Raw genomic sequence first — 14,670 nt, 5'->3', positions numbered from 1 at the left:
TTTTTTTTTTTTTTTTAAGATTTTATTTATTTATTTATTCGACAGAGATAGAGACAGCCAGCGAGAGAGGGAACACAAGCAGGGGGAGTGGGAGAGGAAGAAGCAGGCTCATAGTGGAGGAGCCTGATGTGGGGCTCAATCCCACAACGCCAGGATCACGCCCTGAGCCGAAGGCAGACGCTTAACCGCTGTGCCACCCAGGCGCCCCTCTTAACAGATCTTAACTTGGTCGCCACAAAAGAATTCTACCATCTTTATGTACCAAGCTCCCACGAAGGACATGCAGATTTCAAAGTTAATCCCTCCTGGAAAAGTCTTGACTGTGCTTCCAGTGGGAGATCCTTAAGGGTTGTATGGTAAGTTATAGCACCTGCTTTCCTTGAGAAATCAGATGTGTCTCTACAGGCAGTTCCCATATGCATGATTTTTGGTTCCACAGTTATACTAAAATCACACCAGTCCTCCAACAAAATGGTTCAAACCTCAGTTACCTCCTTATATTAACTGAGTGACTGCACTGCTAGCTCTTCGGTATATATAGGTAACAATGGGAATCGTGATCCCTGGTCCCATCGCTCCTTTCAGTCTGTCAATGATTGGTCACTGCACATCTGTGAGTCAGCAGGTGCGCACACGCACATGCACACACACCAGCAAAGCGTGTAGTTGTGTTCCCTCCTTATCTCCCAGTGATAAACCCAAATGACCCCACTGCAAGGGGCAACTGGCCATCAAAGATGAAAGTAAGGGAGGGGATGAAAAATGATACAGCCGGCAGTGAAATTCAGACAGAATGTAAGTGGAGTCATAGAAGAAATAACTGAGCGATCGTGGAATGTTGAGTGTCTTGAGCTAGAGGGACTCCATGAAGACAAAGTTCTCAACACAAAAAAGGGAAGTGGCTGGGACAGAAAGGTTGAAGCTTGCCAGAGGACATGGCACAGGCACAAGACCCTCAACCACAGGGACTCTTAAATATAGTTCACAGCACCAGAAGCTGATCCAAACTCAGAAAACCGAGTCCGACAATCCACCAAGCACAGAGAGACGCATTCGCTTCATTGCTGTAAATTTCACAGCCAGAAGAAGACACTGCTCAAAACACTCTCGGTAAGTGTTTACAAAGACCTGAAACACTTCGATTCTCACTGTGTATGGTTTTTTTTGTTTTTAGTTTTTTAAGAAAGATTTTATTTATTTATTTGAGCGAGAGCGCACACAAGGCAGGGTCGCGCGGGCAGAGGGAGAAGCAGGCTCCCTGCTGAGAAGGAAGCCAGACTCCGGACTCAATCCCAGGAGCCTGGCATCATGACCTGAGCCTAAGGCAGACGCTTAACCAACTGTGCCACCCAGGTGCCTCTAAAAATTCGTTTTTAATGTAGAATGTATAACTTTTCTTTTTAAATGGGTTAAGGAAGAACAAAGAAATTGTGAGAGAAAAATCTTCTCCCAGAACTAGACCTACTCTCATGGGTGGTTCTGGCAGAGCCAGCCCCTCAGCCCTCTGTGACCTCTGCCCTCCTGGACCTGTGGGTGGCATCAAGAGTCTGGGTTTGAGCTATCCTGGGCCTTGGGACCCAGGCTGCTCTGATCTATTGACTGATCTCAGCATGAGGTTCCTCATGTGAATACAGTAAGGAAATCCCCGTTTGTTATGAAGATTAATGAGCAGTGCAGGAGAAGGTGTCCTCTTCCTTCTCCTGGGCCTGGTGTCTTTGATTATGCTCTGGGAGCTTTCTGCCCCTTGTCTGGGAGCCTTCTGCCCATGGAAGTGGAGACCCCTTCATAGGGTTCCAGAATTGCTTTTTTCTTGTATTGATGTGTAGAGAGGGTTGAGAATCTGTTCTGGACTGGCCTGAGGGAGAAGGACCTGCTCCTCTCCCCACTGAATTGTGGACAGGGCTTCTCCCCTTGCCTTCAGGGCCTTTTTCTGGCAGCTGTGCTTTAACAGGCTCCCTTGGTTCAGACCCACCTACTTGTTTTTGGTGCCTATAAACATCGATGGAGATGGCCCTCTGGGTGCCCAAGCTGAACCTTGTCTCTGGGACCCACTGGATGGCATTTGCTGCTCCTCACTGTGTATGTTTTAAATGACAGTGTACTAAATCAATATTTTAGTTTTTTAAAAAAATTCCCTATGTCTTTATAACTAACACGAAGGGAGCTTTTAATATTTTAACAAAACATATTAGAGGTCATGGAACAATAGTAATTTTTACCATTGGATGTTAAGGTTGCTTTGTGTGGTGTCAGCTTGCATGGTCATTTCTCATGCCTCACACTCTGGGCAAAGTGAGGACTGACTAAATGAAATGCGTCAAGGGGAAGAAAGCTGTTTTGCAAAGACACAATTACGACAAACTTCAGTATCATGGTCATTGCGGCACGCTGTGGGAAAGCTGAAATCGAGAACTCCTCTTCTGCACGTTCATGGACACTCAGCAGAATGGGTCCGACCCAACTGGAAGATCTTACGAGACGTGCGTTCACCAGACTGCACTTGAGCCTTCAAACGGCTGAGTGTCAAAACAGAGGGAGGCTGACAAGCTTAATTACGGAAGTTGGTTGTTGTTCTTCCTTGGTACTAAAGAAAGATGTAAATTTGGAAATTGTTTTTGAATTCTGTGTTCAGATCAGTCCCGCTAGAATTGGGAGCAAATGAAAAACCCATGAGGAAAAAGCAGGGTGATTACGGCGGTGATAATAAGAAAACCTTTTGAAGGAATCTTGGGAAATGGTATTTACAGGGAAGTGGAAAGGCTGCCAAAGTCCCAGAAAATCAGTTTTAAAAGGCCAAATCAACTCCAATATTTATGTGAGAAAAAAGAAAAGAGAGAGAGAGGGCATATCAGGGATACAGGAAAGAAAAGTTCTTGCTAAAGTCATATTTAAATAAAAGTCCACATTTTTGAATTAAAAAAATACCTAAAAGCAGTAACGTTTTCTGAAGTGCTGGATATTGTCAACTGTTTCTGAACATCCATTCCAAATGCCTTCCATTTTTCTTATTGCATGATGGGGTTGAGAAAGCTAAAACTACATTTCCCAGACCCCTTTGCAGCTGGAACGGGACTTATGGTCCACTAGGAGATGGGCTTATGAGATGTGGAAAGCGAAGAGAGGAGGACATCCTCTTCCCGGTATTGTCGTCACTGCCAAGCAGGGAAGGTTAGAAACTTGAGTGTTTGCCAGGGTCTGGACATGGGGAGGGGAGGCAGCGGTCATGTGCAGGGGCGGCCTCCTGGCTGCTGGATCTCAGCTAAGTGTAAGCCCTTGAAATCACAGTCCCACAGTGGCCCCTGAGTTCCACTCCTCCAACCTTTCCAATATGTGTCAAATTCCCTCTATGAAAGGTCTTCCTGTTTGAAATACCTAGTAGGTTTACGAGTCAGCAGTGAACCCTGAATGTAAGTTTTGCTTACTGACCTCCCTGCTCCTTTCCTTACCATCCGTTATCCTCCGCACAACCGCCTAAAACATCTTAGTGGAACATCGATCAGATCATACTGCTTCCTTCCTTGTAACCTCCAGTGCCTTCCCATGGCATGTAGAAAAACTCCAGCCTCCTCCCACCATCTGCAAGGCCCCAAGAGCTCTAGGTCCTTCACACCTCTCTGTCCTCACCCTCCAGCACCCCCATTCGTTCACCATGCTCCTGGCACACTTTTACTAACTGTTTCTTGAACACGTCAAGCTCATGTCCACTGTAAAGCCCTTCAATTAAAATCCCCTTTAGGATGAGCTGTGGGGGTCTTACTGGGGGCCCTCCTGGGCCAGGAACTCCTCTTTCTCCTGGAAACCCTGGATCACCTCGTGAACCATTATAGCCGTGCATGCCAGGCTTGCCTCTGGATCCAGGAGGCCCTGGGTGCCCCTGTAAGAAACAAGCTGATAAATGAGGTGTTTTTGCAAGAATACTGTAACACAAAGTTTCTGCAATATGGGCACCCAAATTATGGCTATTGTGACTCACGTGTTATTGAATTTGTGAAACTTCTTTCCCACCCACAAGTACTATGTAGCACAGTAAAAATACAGAGATAAATTTTAATATAGCCCAACAGAAATTAATTTAGTTTGGAATATTCTGAGAGATTTGGGAGAGCAACTTTTTAAAAATCCTTAGAAAGACTCTAATGGATTATAAAGCCCTTGAAACACCTCTTCCTTCTTTCAATTGGTTTTCATATTAGAAATGAGAGAGTAAGCCCCCTTTCCTCTGTTAAAACTAACCAACAAGTAAAAACTTCCACTATGCCTATACATTTATTTCTAGAACATGGCAAGTACATGTAGGTTATGTTTTGGAATGTTTTTCTCTAATCTGTTTGAAAACCTTGCTTTTCTGGTAGTGTTTTGGTCTCAAAGTTATTACACAAAACTGAAATGCAAGCACCCTTCCATGCACTACCAGGAAAAAATAAAGAAGAGTATGCCAAATAAGTATATATAGAGAGAGATAAAATGTGATTTTAAGGGCTTTGATGAATGCTTTTCCCTTTTTAAAAAAATGGGAAAAAATGAGGGATACTTACAGGTATGCCATCCAAACCTGGAAATCCAGGAACACCAGTTGGACCCTAACATCCCAGAAAACAAAACAAAGATATAAAAGTTATTAAAGTATTAGATTAACAGATTGATTTACTTAAAAACATAAATAATTAATGACTCGTTTTTAAAAAACTCTTAGCGGTCATTGTCACTTATTTTTTACATTAATGAACTTTTTAAAAAAGATTTATTTATTTATTTATTTGAGAGCGAGGAGGTGGGCAGAGGGAGAGAAATCCCAAGCTGACTCCCCACTGAGTACAGAGCCCAACACGGGGTTCGATCTCACAACCCTGAGATCATGACCTGAGCTGAAACCAAGAGTCGGACACTTAACCGACTGAGCCACCCAGGTACCCCTTTTTACATTAATTAACTTTAAATGTTGGCATTTAAAAAAATCTTTTGTACTTTTCTTTTTGTACTTAGAAAGCCAACTTGGCAGGATCAGTTCAAAGAAAACATTTGATACCCTGTATGCCAGAAATTCAACTTCTCAGAATCTGTCTCTCCAAGAGAAATAAACTCTTAAATGGAAACAGAGGTAATTTACAGGATTGCTTTTGCACCTGACACAACACAGAGTTGGGACAGGATCTCAAATTTACATCAACAGGGAATAAACTATGGTTTTATCTATATTATGGCATATTGTGCAGTATTTTTGAGGGAGTAAGTTTAATCTACATAAATTGATATGGAATGATCTCTAAGCCATATGGTTGAGTAAAAAAAGAAAGGCTCAGCATGATAAATATATGATTTGGGTTTTTGGGAAAGCCATGAAAGAATACAACCCTTCACTGGGGACACTCACGTATTTAAGTGCATAGAAAAGTCTAAAAAGACATTCTCCTCTAGAAAAGAGTTAGGGAATGAGGGCTGATTACAGAAGAGGAGTTTACACTTAATTTATTATAGAGTGCTAGTAGGGACTACCTGTGATTATTTAAAAAAAAAAATGTGGCAAGGTAACGCTTGGTAAGTGGTTAGTAAGAATCTCTCACTTAAGAAGTGTCTTACCTTATCACCTTTGTCACCTGCTGCCCCAGGAGGACCACTGTCACCTCTCATCCCTTTCTCTCCTGGAATGCCAACGGGTCCAGGCAGTCCCAGGGGTCCAATAGGACCCTGTGGCCCCAGAGGTCCTGGCTGACCCTAAGAAGGAAGATTAAAAGGGAAGACGGCTAGATGATTCTTTAGTACTGTCTTCTAATACAAATATACTCACTTGGCTTACAGAAGACAAGAAAATTAGAGTTTGAGCAAATTCTAATAATAAAAGCACAAATGATCTATTAATTACAAAAATAAGAAACATCAACATTGCCCTTTTTAATCTGAATTTAAGGCATACAATAAGTTTGAATTATTCCATGTGTACACACACACACACACATGAACTATAGTTCTATTTTCATTCTGTCGATGACATTTATAAATCTTGAGCTGTTTAGCAAAGCATGGAACTTGCAAAACAAAGCAAGAAAAAAAATCAAAGTGTCATTACCATTATGTTAGTGACATAAATCAAGAGTGGAGAAATCTGCCAGATCTTTTTTAAAATTTCATATGGCTAATGATTTTTCTGTCCTTTTAGAGGAAAACATTTCTTTTTTAGCTGCTTTTATCTACTATTTATTTCTTAATTTGGAAGCAGACTCTCCACATCAATTTATATTTGTGCAATCTGACTTTCCATGAATGAAAGGGTCACCTCTTATTTTAGGTGAAGACGTTTCATGAGCTCAGTTCTCCCCCTGAACCCACAGTGGGTACATTTCCAGTATAAACAGGAGAAACGCTCTGCCCCCTTGTTGCCTGTCTTCCACTGCATTTAGATGGGCTGCGGCACCAAATGGATACAGAGTCATTGCCCACTAGGAGCAACCTTGAGTCTCACAGCTCTCTCTATTCTGGAGTAGGGAAGACGGGTCTCAGCAGACACACTCCCTGGGCCTCCCATGATTTGCTCCCTTCTCTGTCCCAAGCTCCCTTCTCTCTCTCCATAGTCTGTACACTCATGATTCCCTCTAGGACTGAAATTTTAAATATTAGGGGTCCAAACAGCACCACTTATATGTCTCAGCACAAACCTCTCTAACTTCCAGATGGCTGAGCATATCCACCTGCCTCCTTGGCGTCTTCTTGGATATAATAGTACCTCCAACTTAATAAAAGATCCAAAATGGAATTCTTGATTTTCCGCCGTAATTTAATCCTCTGTCAACCTTCCTGAACTACCCATTTAGTCCATCCAGAATCCTGAAAACATCTTAATATTCTTTCTGCTACACCCACATTGAATTATGATCAATTGCTACCATTTCCTTTCCAAACAGACCTGGAACTCACCTCTTCACGGTCCCCCTTGCTGCACCCTGGTGTAGGCCAGCATCAAGAGATTATTGCTTTTGGCTCCTAAATTGCTCTCTAGCTTCCTCTTCCCCTCTCCCAGGCTTCCCTCCACAAGACAACCCAAGTGACACCGAAACAGAAATCAGATCATGGCACTGCCCCACTTTTTAAAACCCTTCCTTGCCTTCCCATTGTATGTATAGAAAACCTCGAGCTCCCTCTAGACCTTCCAGGGTGTGGCCCTGGATTCCCCGGCACCCCACACTCACCACTTCCCAGACAGCCCTGGCAGCTCTTCCTTGGCTCATCTTTCCCTCGGGACTTCTCCTCTAGATTTCCATAGGACTTGGCTCTCCCCCACACTGCCACCTGCTTAGCAGCCTTCCTTGACCCTGACCCTCCCACCACTCCATCAAGTAGGCTCTGCAACGCACTGTCACCCTCATTAGCTTGTCCATTTCCTTCTTGGCTTCTTAGCATTTCTTATTTTTCAATTATCTGCTCATCAGTTTACTGTTTACCTCTATAGTTAGATATTAGCGCTACGAGGACAAGGATATTTGCTTACCAGTTAAGTCTTCCATCTACCATCTATCCCAGATTTTGGCTCAAGAAATTACTTCTGAATGAATACGGGATAGATGGACTGGCAGTGACTATGCCCCCAGGCTTGTGGATTCGCAAAGTGTTAAATAAAGTTTGTATCACCTACGTTGTCTTTTTAAATCATTTTTAACAACTTTGAAGGGAAGATACAGACTCTGGGACCCAGCCAGTCCCAGTCCACACATAAGTCACCTGGACCGTGCTGCTGGCTTTGGCCAGGCCCAGACACAGGACAGATGGGTGGGGCCTGGCCTGGGGCTTGGGGCCCTGGGGATACGAGCCCTGTGTGCCCTGGTCTAAAGACAGTAATGCCAGAATATTCACAATATTATTTGTAATAGTAAGAAAAACAGGAAATCCTATAAAAATCTGCCCAAATGAGATTAATAGAATAGATTATGGTACCTTCATACAATGGAACACCACACAGCCTGTCTTAGCCTGGGTGCCCCAGCAGCAAAGCACAGGACAAAGAGTCAATGCAAACCATTTGTTTGAGGTCCAAAGGAGACAGGGTAAGGAAGAGGGGACGTGACACAGAAAAGGGAAGGCAGGCAAACAGGGTGCAGAATCAAGCCAGTCACTGAAACACTTAGGGACCATGGGAACAAACCCCAAGTGAAAAACGTTATGTACCTGGGGTGCTTTCTGTTGGCTGTTATTGTTAAACCACTCCTCTTACAGAGCAGAACCAGGACCAAGCCGCATACACAACCTTGACTGAAAACAGCAGCTCAGCCAACCTGAAGACCCTGCTCCAAAAGCACCAATGAGCTGCCCGAGTTGCCTGCCAATATCAACCAATCAGAACGAGGTTCTGCCAACCAATCAGGACGAGGCCATGCCAACCAATCAGAACAAGGCCTTGGTAGCCAATCAGGAAGAGGCATTTTCCCCCTTTCCCTCAGTAGCATAGTGAGCTGGAATTTTCTCCAGCTAAGCAGGGCCTCCCTGTTGCTCAGAGAGCTCAGCCTAACCCCACTCTCTGTTGGGGCTGTCTCCCTTCAGCTCAGGCTGCAGCACCAAGAAAGCCTTGCCTCTCCCTTTGATTTTGGGGTCCAACCTCGTTTCTATTGTCAGGCCCAAGAATCCGACTACGGGAACATTCCCAGTGGGTCACTGGAGCTCCTCCCAGAGCGGACACTGGGGGAATCGGGGTAGAACACCCACCTCAGAGTGACCCCACCCAAGAGCGTGGGAGCAGCGGTGTTCCCCTCCTCGCTGGAGGTCCACGGTGGTGGGTGGGGAGTGCCTGCTGTCAAGAGCCCGCAGAGAGATGCAGAGACTGGCAGCTGGAGACCCCCCAGTAGAGCACAGAAGTAACAGTCCTGATGGCGGCAATGTGGAAGGCCTCAACATTAACGAGAGCGAGCAAGGCTTTCTGAGTGACACAGATCACCCTCATGATGCTCGTGAGAAGACACAGTGACGGAACATCCAGGCTCTGCAGCCAGGCCTCTGCGTTTGAGGCCCAGGTCCACTAGCTGTGTGACCTTGCACATATTTCTTACCCTCTCTGTTCCTCAGCTTCTTTCTCTGTCAATTTAAGCTGATGGACATTAAGAGAATAATGCATGGCAAATGTTTACGGTGTAGTGCCTGGCACAATAATGCTAATTATTGTTATTATATTTATAATATTATTAGAATTATTATAATAACCATTCAGTTCATTGTTCAAAGGGGGAAAAACAAGCTGCATGTCATATCCCACCTGTAGAGAAACAAATGGATAGACATCTCTAAATGAATGTTTATAAAGGAACATTTCTTGAAAGATACACAAGAAATAGCATTTTGTCATGCCTCAGGAGGGAAAATGCAAGCCAGGGCAACGTTACCGTTTACCAACAGTAAATGCAATCTTTATAATAAAGACTAACATTTCTCTTTACCATGAAGTCACCGACTCAACAAACATTTTCAACAACCTTTAACACCTGTCTAAACTTTGCAAATCAAAATCGTACTTCAATTGAACTTGCCCTTCTCTTCATGCTTTTTCATCATCATCGTTAACAGCTACTACTTATTGAGTATCCATAAGAATACTAAAAACTAGGGGCGCCTGGGTGGCACAACAGTTGGGCGTCTGCCTTCAGCTCAGGGCGTGATCCCGGCTTTCTGGGATCGAGCCCCACATCAGGCTCCTCTGCTATGAGCCTGCTTCTTCCTCTCCCACTCCCCCTGCTTGTGTTCCCTCTCTCGCTGGCTGTCTCTATCTCTGTCAAATAAATAAATAAATAAAATCTTAAAAAAAAAAAAAGAATACCAAAAACTTACAATTTTCAAGGAAGCTTAAATGTATAAATATGTATTACAAAACAGACAACAATAAAATATGAAATGTAATTATACGGGCACAAATCATTTGGGGGTATTTTGAGGGCATATCAATTTAAATATTGCACAAACTGTAAACAATCTGAAAGAACAAATAATGACTTCAACTACTTTTTTTTTAACCTACGTTAATTGTTCTTAGTTGGTAAGATTTCCTGAATACAAGACTCAGGAATTACCAGCTTTTTCATTAAGTTTGGGAATTATCCTTTCATCGTACAGGTAATTTACCAAAAAAAAAAAACCTCCTAAAGTATCTTTTGTGAATGATGTACTTTACAATAATGTAACATCGAGAAACAAGAAAATGTACATTTAAACATGTACATTAAAAGGGTAACTGAGAAAGAGACAGCCAATTAGCTGCCTATAAATCTCCTTAATGTGCTTCATTCTGGACACCCAAGGCCGGATCCAGTGAGCTAATGGAACTTTGGGGAGAGAAAAAAAAAAAAAAAAAAAAAGGAGTGGAAATGTTTCAGGTGGTAGTAAGAATGATAAAACACCACTCAGTATAGAAATGGGTCCTGAGTTGAGAAGGTGCTGTCTAAAATGCTTTTAAAATGAAATTAACAAGGAATGGTTATTTGCATTACTCAACTCTGGACCCCATGCCCTTCCTCCTCCCTCGCCCTCACCTGTTACACTGACTTCCTTGCCATTTCTGAAGAAGCTCTGTTCTTTCACAGACTTGGTGTCCTGTCCCAGAACTGTCCCTCCCACTCCCAAGGTCATCTCTTAGTGCTCCCAGGGAAAGAGTCCCCAACCTCCTGCCCTCTCCCTACACACCCTTTAGAACTAGATGGCTCTCCAAGATGCTTCTATAATAAGACCTCTCGCTTGTTACAGTGACCATCTTTATCCCCCAATCCCACAACGGCTAACCATGAGCTTCTGGAGAGCACAGGCTACGTGCCCAAGACTATGATGGTAGAAAAGACAATAGATACTTAGTAAAATATTACGAACAGTGAAACAGTCCATGATTCCACACTGAGGTGAGCAGAGCACAACCCCACATCATGAGCGATGGCCCTGACTGCAGCCACATTCGTAACTTCTTGTTGAGACAGAACACGGGCATTGTCATACCTTCATTTCAACCATATTAAATGGCAAAAATAACCCTACTTTGCAGGTGGAAAAACTAGCATAAAATATTAAATGCCTACTTATTTACAGCCGCTGGGGAAGACTGTGGTTTGTCTTATATTTAGTGTTTTTTTTTCATATTAACAGGTAATTTATTATAGGATAAAATTTTTAAAGAAATACACTAAACCTTGTATCACAATATTAAATCTGTCAGAAAGCTGCTCATGAAATTTTTCCAAACACCAGTCTTTGAAATAGTCATTGTTAGTTCATCCAATTTGAGTAAATAATTTATCCACAGCAATGGAGAGAATAATTCCAATCTCCTTAAACTATTTCATATTTAAAAAGGGGTCAGTTAAAAAAAAAACCTGTAAAGTACAAGTAAACATTTGAGCTTACTCATTTATAAACCTATACTGGAATTAACTTCAGGATGAACAGACATAAATAACAAGCCCATAGGAGGTGTTTTTATAACTAGAGAATCATTAAATAATCAAAAGAATTTTGCATTTTTAAAGAAGAATTTTAAAGAAATATTTTGCTCCTAACTATGTACCCTCCACCCATGAACAATAATATGATATGCAGTGGATTGCTACACTGGATTCAGGCTAGCAGAAAGAAAAAAAGAAATGCCCCGTGGAATGAATGACTGACTTTCAGATGTAGGTTCCCTGATCTTTCTACTGACCTTCCTCCCTTCCTTACTCCCTTTCTCTCTCTCTTTCTTTCTTTCTTTCTTTCTTTCTTTCTTTCTTTCTTTCTTTCTTTCTCCCTCCCCCTCCATCCCTCCCTCCCTCCCTTCCTTTCCTTCCTCCCTCCCTCTCTTTCTTTCATTCTCTCTCTCTCTTCTTTATTTCTTATTTCTTAATTTCCCTCCCCCCCCCCTTTTTTTTGCTACTGCATGCACAGAACTGCCTCTGTGGCTTATGACTTTCAGTGTGAGACAGAGAAATCAGAAGCAATTCACTGAATCCAGAAATGACAGTTATCTTCAGCTGAGGAACCTGTGGAAGGCCCTGTGATGCCACAGGTCATCCCCTCCGTCCTCCTCAAGGCCCACACTGACATCGTGTCATCAGACGTGCCTCCGTCCTGAGGCTGCAGAAGCAGCAGGCTCCCAGGCCAGCTGGACAAACAGAGGATGAAGGTGATCAGAGGGGACAGAGTCTCCCAGCCGCCTGGGGCCAGGACCTTCTTTTAAGATCCTGTCACTTGTGAATCATCTATACCAGGCACGGCTCTTGGGCAGGGCTAAGAGCAAATCATTTTTTATTTTACGACTTGGTAGAACAGACCAACAGATGAGAGAATACGTACATTTTAAAAACCGAAATCTTCACCTCAGCCTTTTGGGCTGCCACTGATGTGCTTGCCTCCAGAGAGCAAACCCTTTGGGGAGTGACAAAAATCTAAGAGGCCCTTTGTCATTTTAGCAGTATGAGGTTTGGGAGAAATAACTATAGAGAGACAACTACAAATATACACACACTCACACTTTGTGTCAGCTCTTGCCAAACCAGAAGCTGAATCCGTGCAAAGAAGTATAAATGTATGTTTGTTCCTTCCTTCATTAGTGAATGAACAAATGACTACGAAAGATGTTTTTATTATACTAATTATGCTCACATTTCCAAATCACCCCTGGTCTCTAAGACCATGACAGTGATCATCAAAGTGTCCAGGAAGGGAAGGAAATTGTTTATTGAGTTTGGTTGTGTGCCCACCAATCTCCAGACCTTGCTTCATTTAATCCAACCACCAACACCTAGAAATGTGAATTATTACCCCCATAGAGATGAGAAGTCTATTTAGGGGTATAACTTACTCAGAGTCACATACCTAGTAGGTTTGCTTTCACACCTGCATCAGTCAGTTGCTCCCCCAAACCTCTCCTCTTCCCACTACGTCAGCCTGGCACAGCGGAGGGTCCCTGTGCTAACCCACGTTCACACCACCGTGTGCCCGCGGTGACATGCCCATTGCCTCCAGGCTTGTCTTATTTTTCAAACTTGAAAGAAAATGATCTTAATGTACTCTATGTTCTTTTGTAAAGTTTCTTTAGGAAACAGCAGTATTCATCAAATTAATTAAAGACCTCTATTTTTGTCATTCTCAAATCTAATTTTCTAATCATATCTTCTATGTCCAACTGTTTTCTAGGCACCTTCCTGAACCTTCCTCCTCCGTTAATTCACACTCATCACGTCAAAAGCTGAGCGCATCACTCCCAGACTAGCTTCCCTGCCCTCCTCTTCCAGACCCAGCAGATGGCAACGTTTTTCCTTCCATCATGTAAGCTCACCACACGGCTGTCAGCTTTCCCCTGCTCTCCATGTCCACCCTGTGGCCAAGGCTACCCTACCTTCCTGGACTTAACTGTCATGTGTCTTACTGTCATTCCCCCGCAGACTCCCCGTCCTGGTCTTATCCTCTCGAGTGGGCTACCCCAGCACCAGCCTCCCTCCCTTCCGTCACTCTGGGATTCTACCCACGTCTACAGACAAATGTCAACTCCTCTTCAGTCTTCTCTTGCCCCATCGCTGCTTTCATCATCCTCTCTAATGGGGACAGTCTGCCCTTCTCCACCCCAGCCAACACTGCTCCCCGTCATTTCCACATGTACACCCGCTCCAACCACACGTGTGCCTCCCGTCTGCCTGAAGTAATGGCAGCCTCCATCCATAGCTCAGATGCAACCTTCCTCCCACCAAAACCATCATGGGGGTGGTGGTAGCAATGGCACTGTTCTAGGCACTGACAGCACTATGCATTCTTCTCGTGGAATCCTTAACGTCCATCAAGCAGAAAGCCACCCTGTATCTACTTTTCTGTTCCCCAAATGAGGAAACGGAGGCTCAGAGAGATGAAACAAGTGACCAGAGGCCACTCAACTATCACCTAGAGAAAAAGAAATTTGAACTCAGGTCCTCAGACTTCAGTTGCTGCTTCTCTTTTTACCTCAGTCCTGATCAATCTCACTCTTGTACAAACTCTTTCGTCCACCCTAAAATAACACCTAAATAGACTCGTCACCTATTTTTCATTATTGTTTCATGCATGTTACTTTAATTAATACCTGCTTCAGGTGATGTTTTCTGGTGAGCTTTTTGGGGTCAGGGATCCGTGTACATTTTATTACCACCCCAGAACCATGGCCACTGCCTTGCACGATATACATTCTAAACATGAACTCATGGAATACTGAATGGATGAAGACTTTATAATTAAAATGAACAATTCTGCCACACTCCTCCTGCCCAACGCTTGACTGTAATTCAAAGATTCGTCCACTAGGTGACACTATAACATCGCTTAAAGCCTTGAACACAGCCGCATGCAGAGCATAGATCCAGCAATTAAGTGCCTCCAGTGCCTTCCCCTATAACGGGAAAAACTGCTGGGTATCATGAAGGGTTATAAAAATAAATAACAAAAAGGTGTTATTCAAGGAGTAGACATTCAAAAGAGACTGGACTGCCGTGGCAGAGTATTTTCTTGTACCTCAAATCACCTCACTTGTTAATGAGAAGATAAACTGGTCCAGTTTACTAGCTGGGAGTAGCACTGACTTGGGATTTCCACCTGTGTTCTTAAGAGGCTGCAAGGTGCAGTGGAGAGAACTGCTCTGGGAACCAGAAGATAGAGCTTTGCCGCTGAGTAATAAAGCCACCTCTTGAACCTGGTTATCGAAGACTGGTTTTCCCA

The 14,670-nt window shown here is 43.4% G+C and overlaps 1 protein-coding gene across 1 annotated transcript in view; it reads right to left on the bottom strand.

Annotated features, from left to right (window-relative positions):
• The window catches only part of COL4A4 (collagen type IV alpha 4 chain), a 106,390-nt gene that overhangs the window by 78,401 nt on the left and 13,319 nt on the right, over positions 1 to 14,670 (bottom strand). The window contains exons 4-6 of the mRNA XM_040639708.1: positions 5,578 to 5,712; positions 4,536 to 4,580; positions 3,758 to 3,874 (exon numbers count right to left, since the gene is read on the bottom strand). Coding sequence (XP_040495642.1) covers positions 3,758 to 3,874; positions 4,536 to 4,580; positions 5,578 to 5,712 — 297 coding nt within the window. The remainder of the gene's footprint in view (positions 1 to 3,757; positions 3,875 to 4,535; positions 4,581 to 5,577; positions 5,713 to 14,670) is intronic.

This window comes from Ursus maritimus, unplaced genomic scaffold (genome assembly GCF_017311325.1).
Source record: "Ursus maritimus isolate PB19 unplaced genomic scaffold, ASM1731132v1 scaffold_1, whole genome shotgun sequence".
In the NCBI taxonomy this organism is placed as follows: Eukaryota; Metazoa; Chordata; class Mammalia; order Carnivora; family Ursidae; genus Ursus; species Ursus maritimus.
This window is presented reverse-complemented; position numbering and strand designations above follow the sequence as displayed.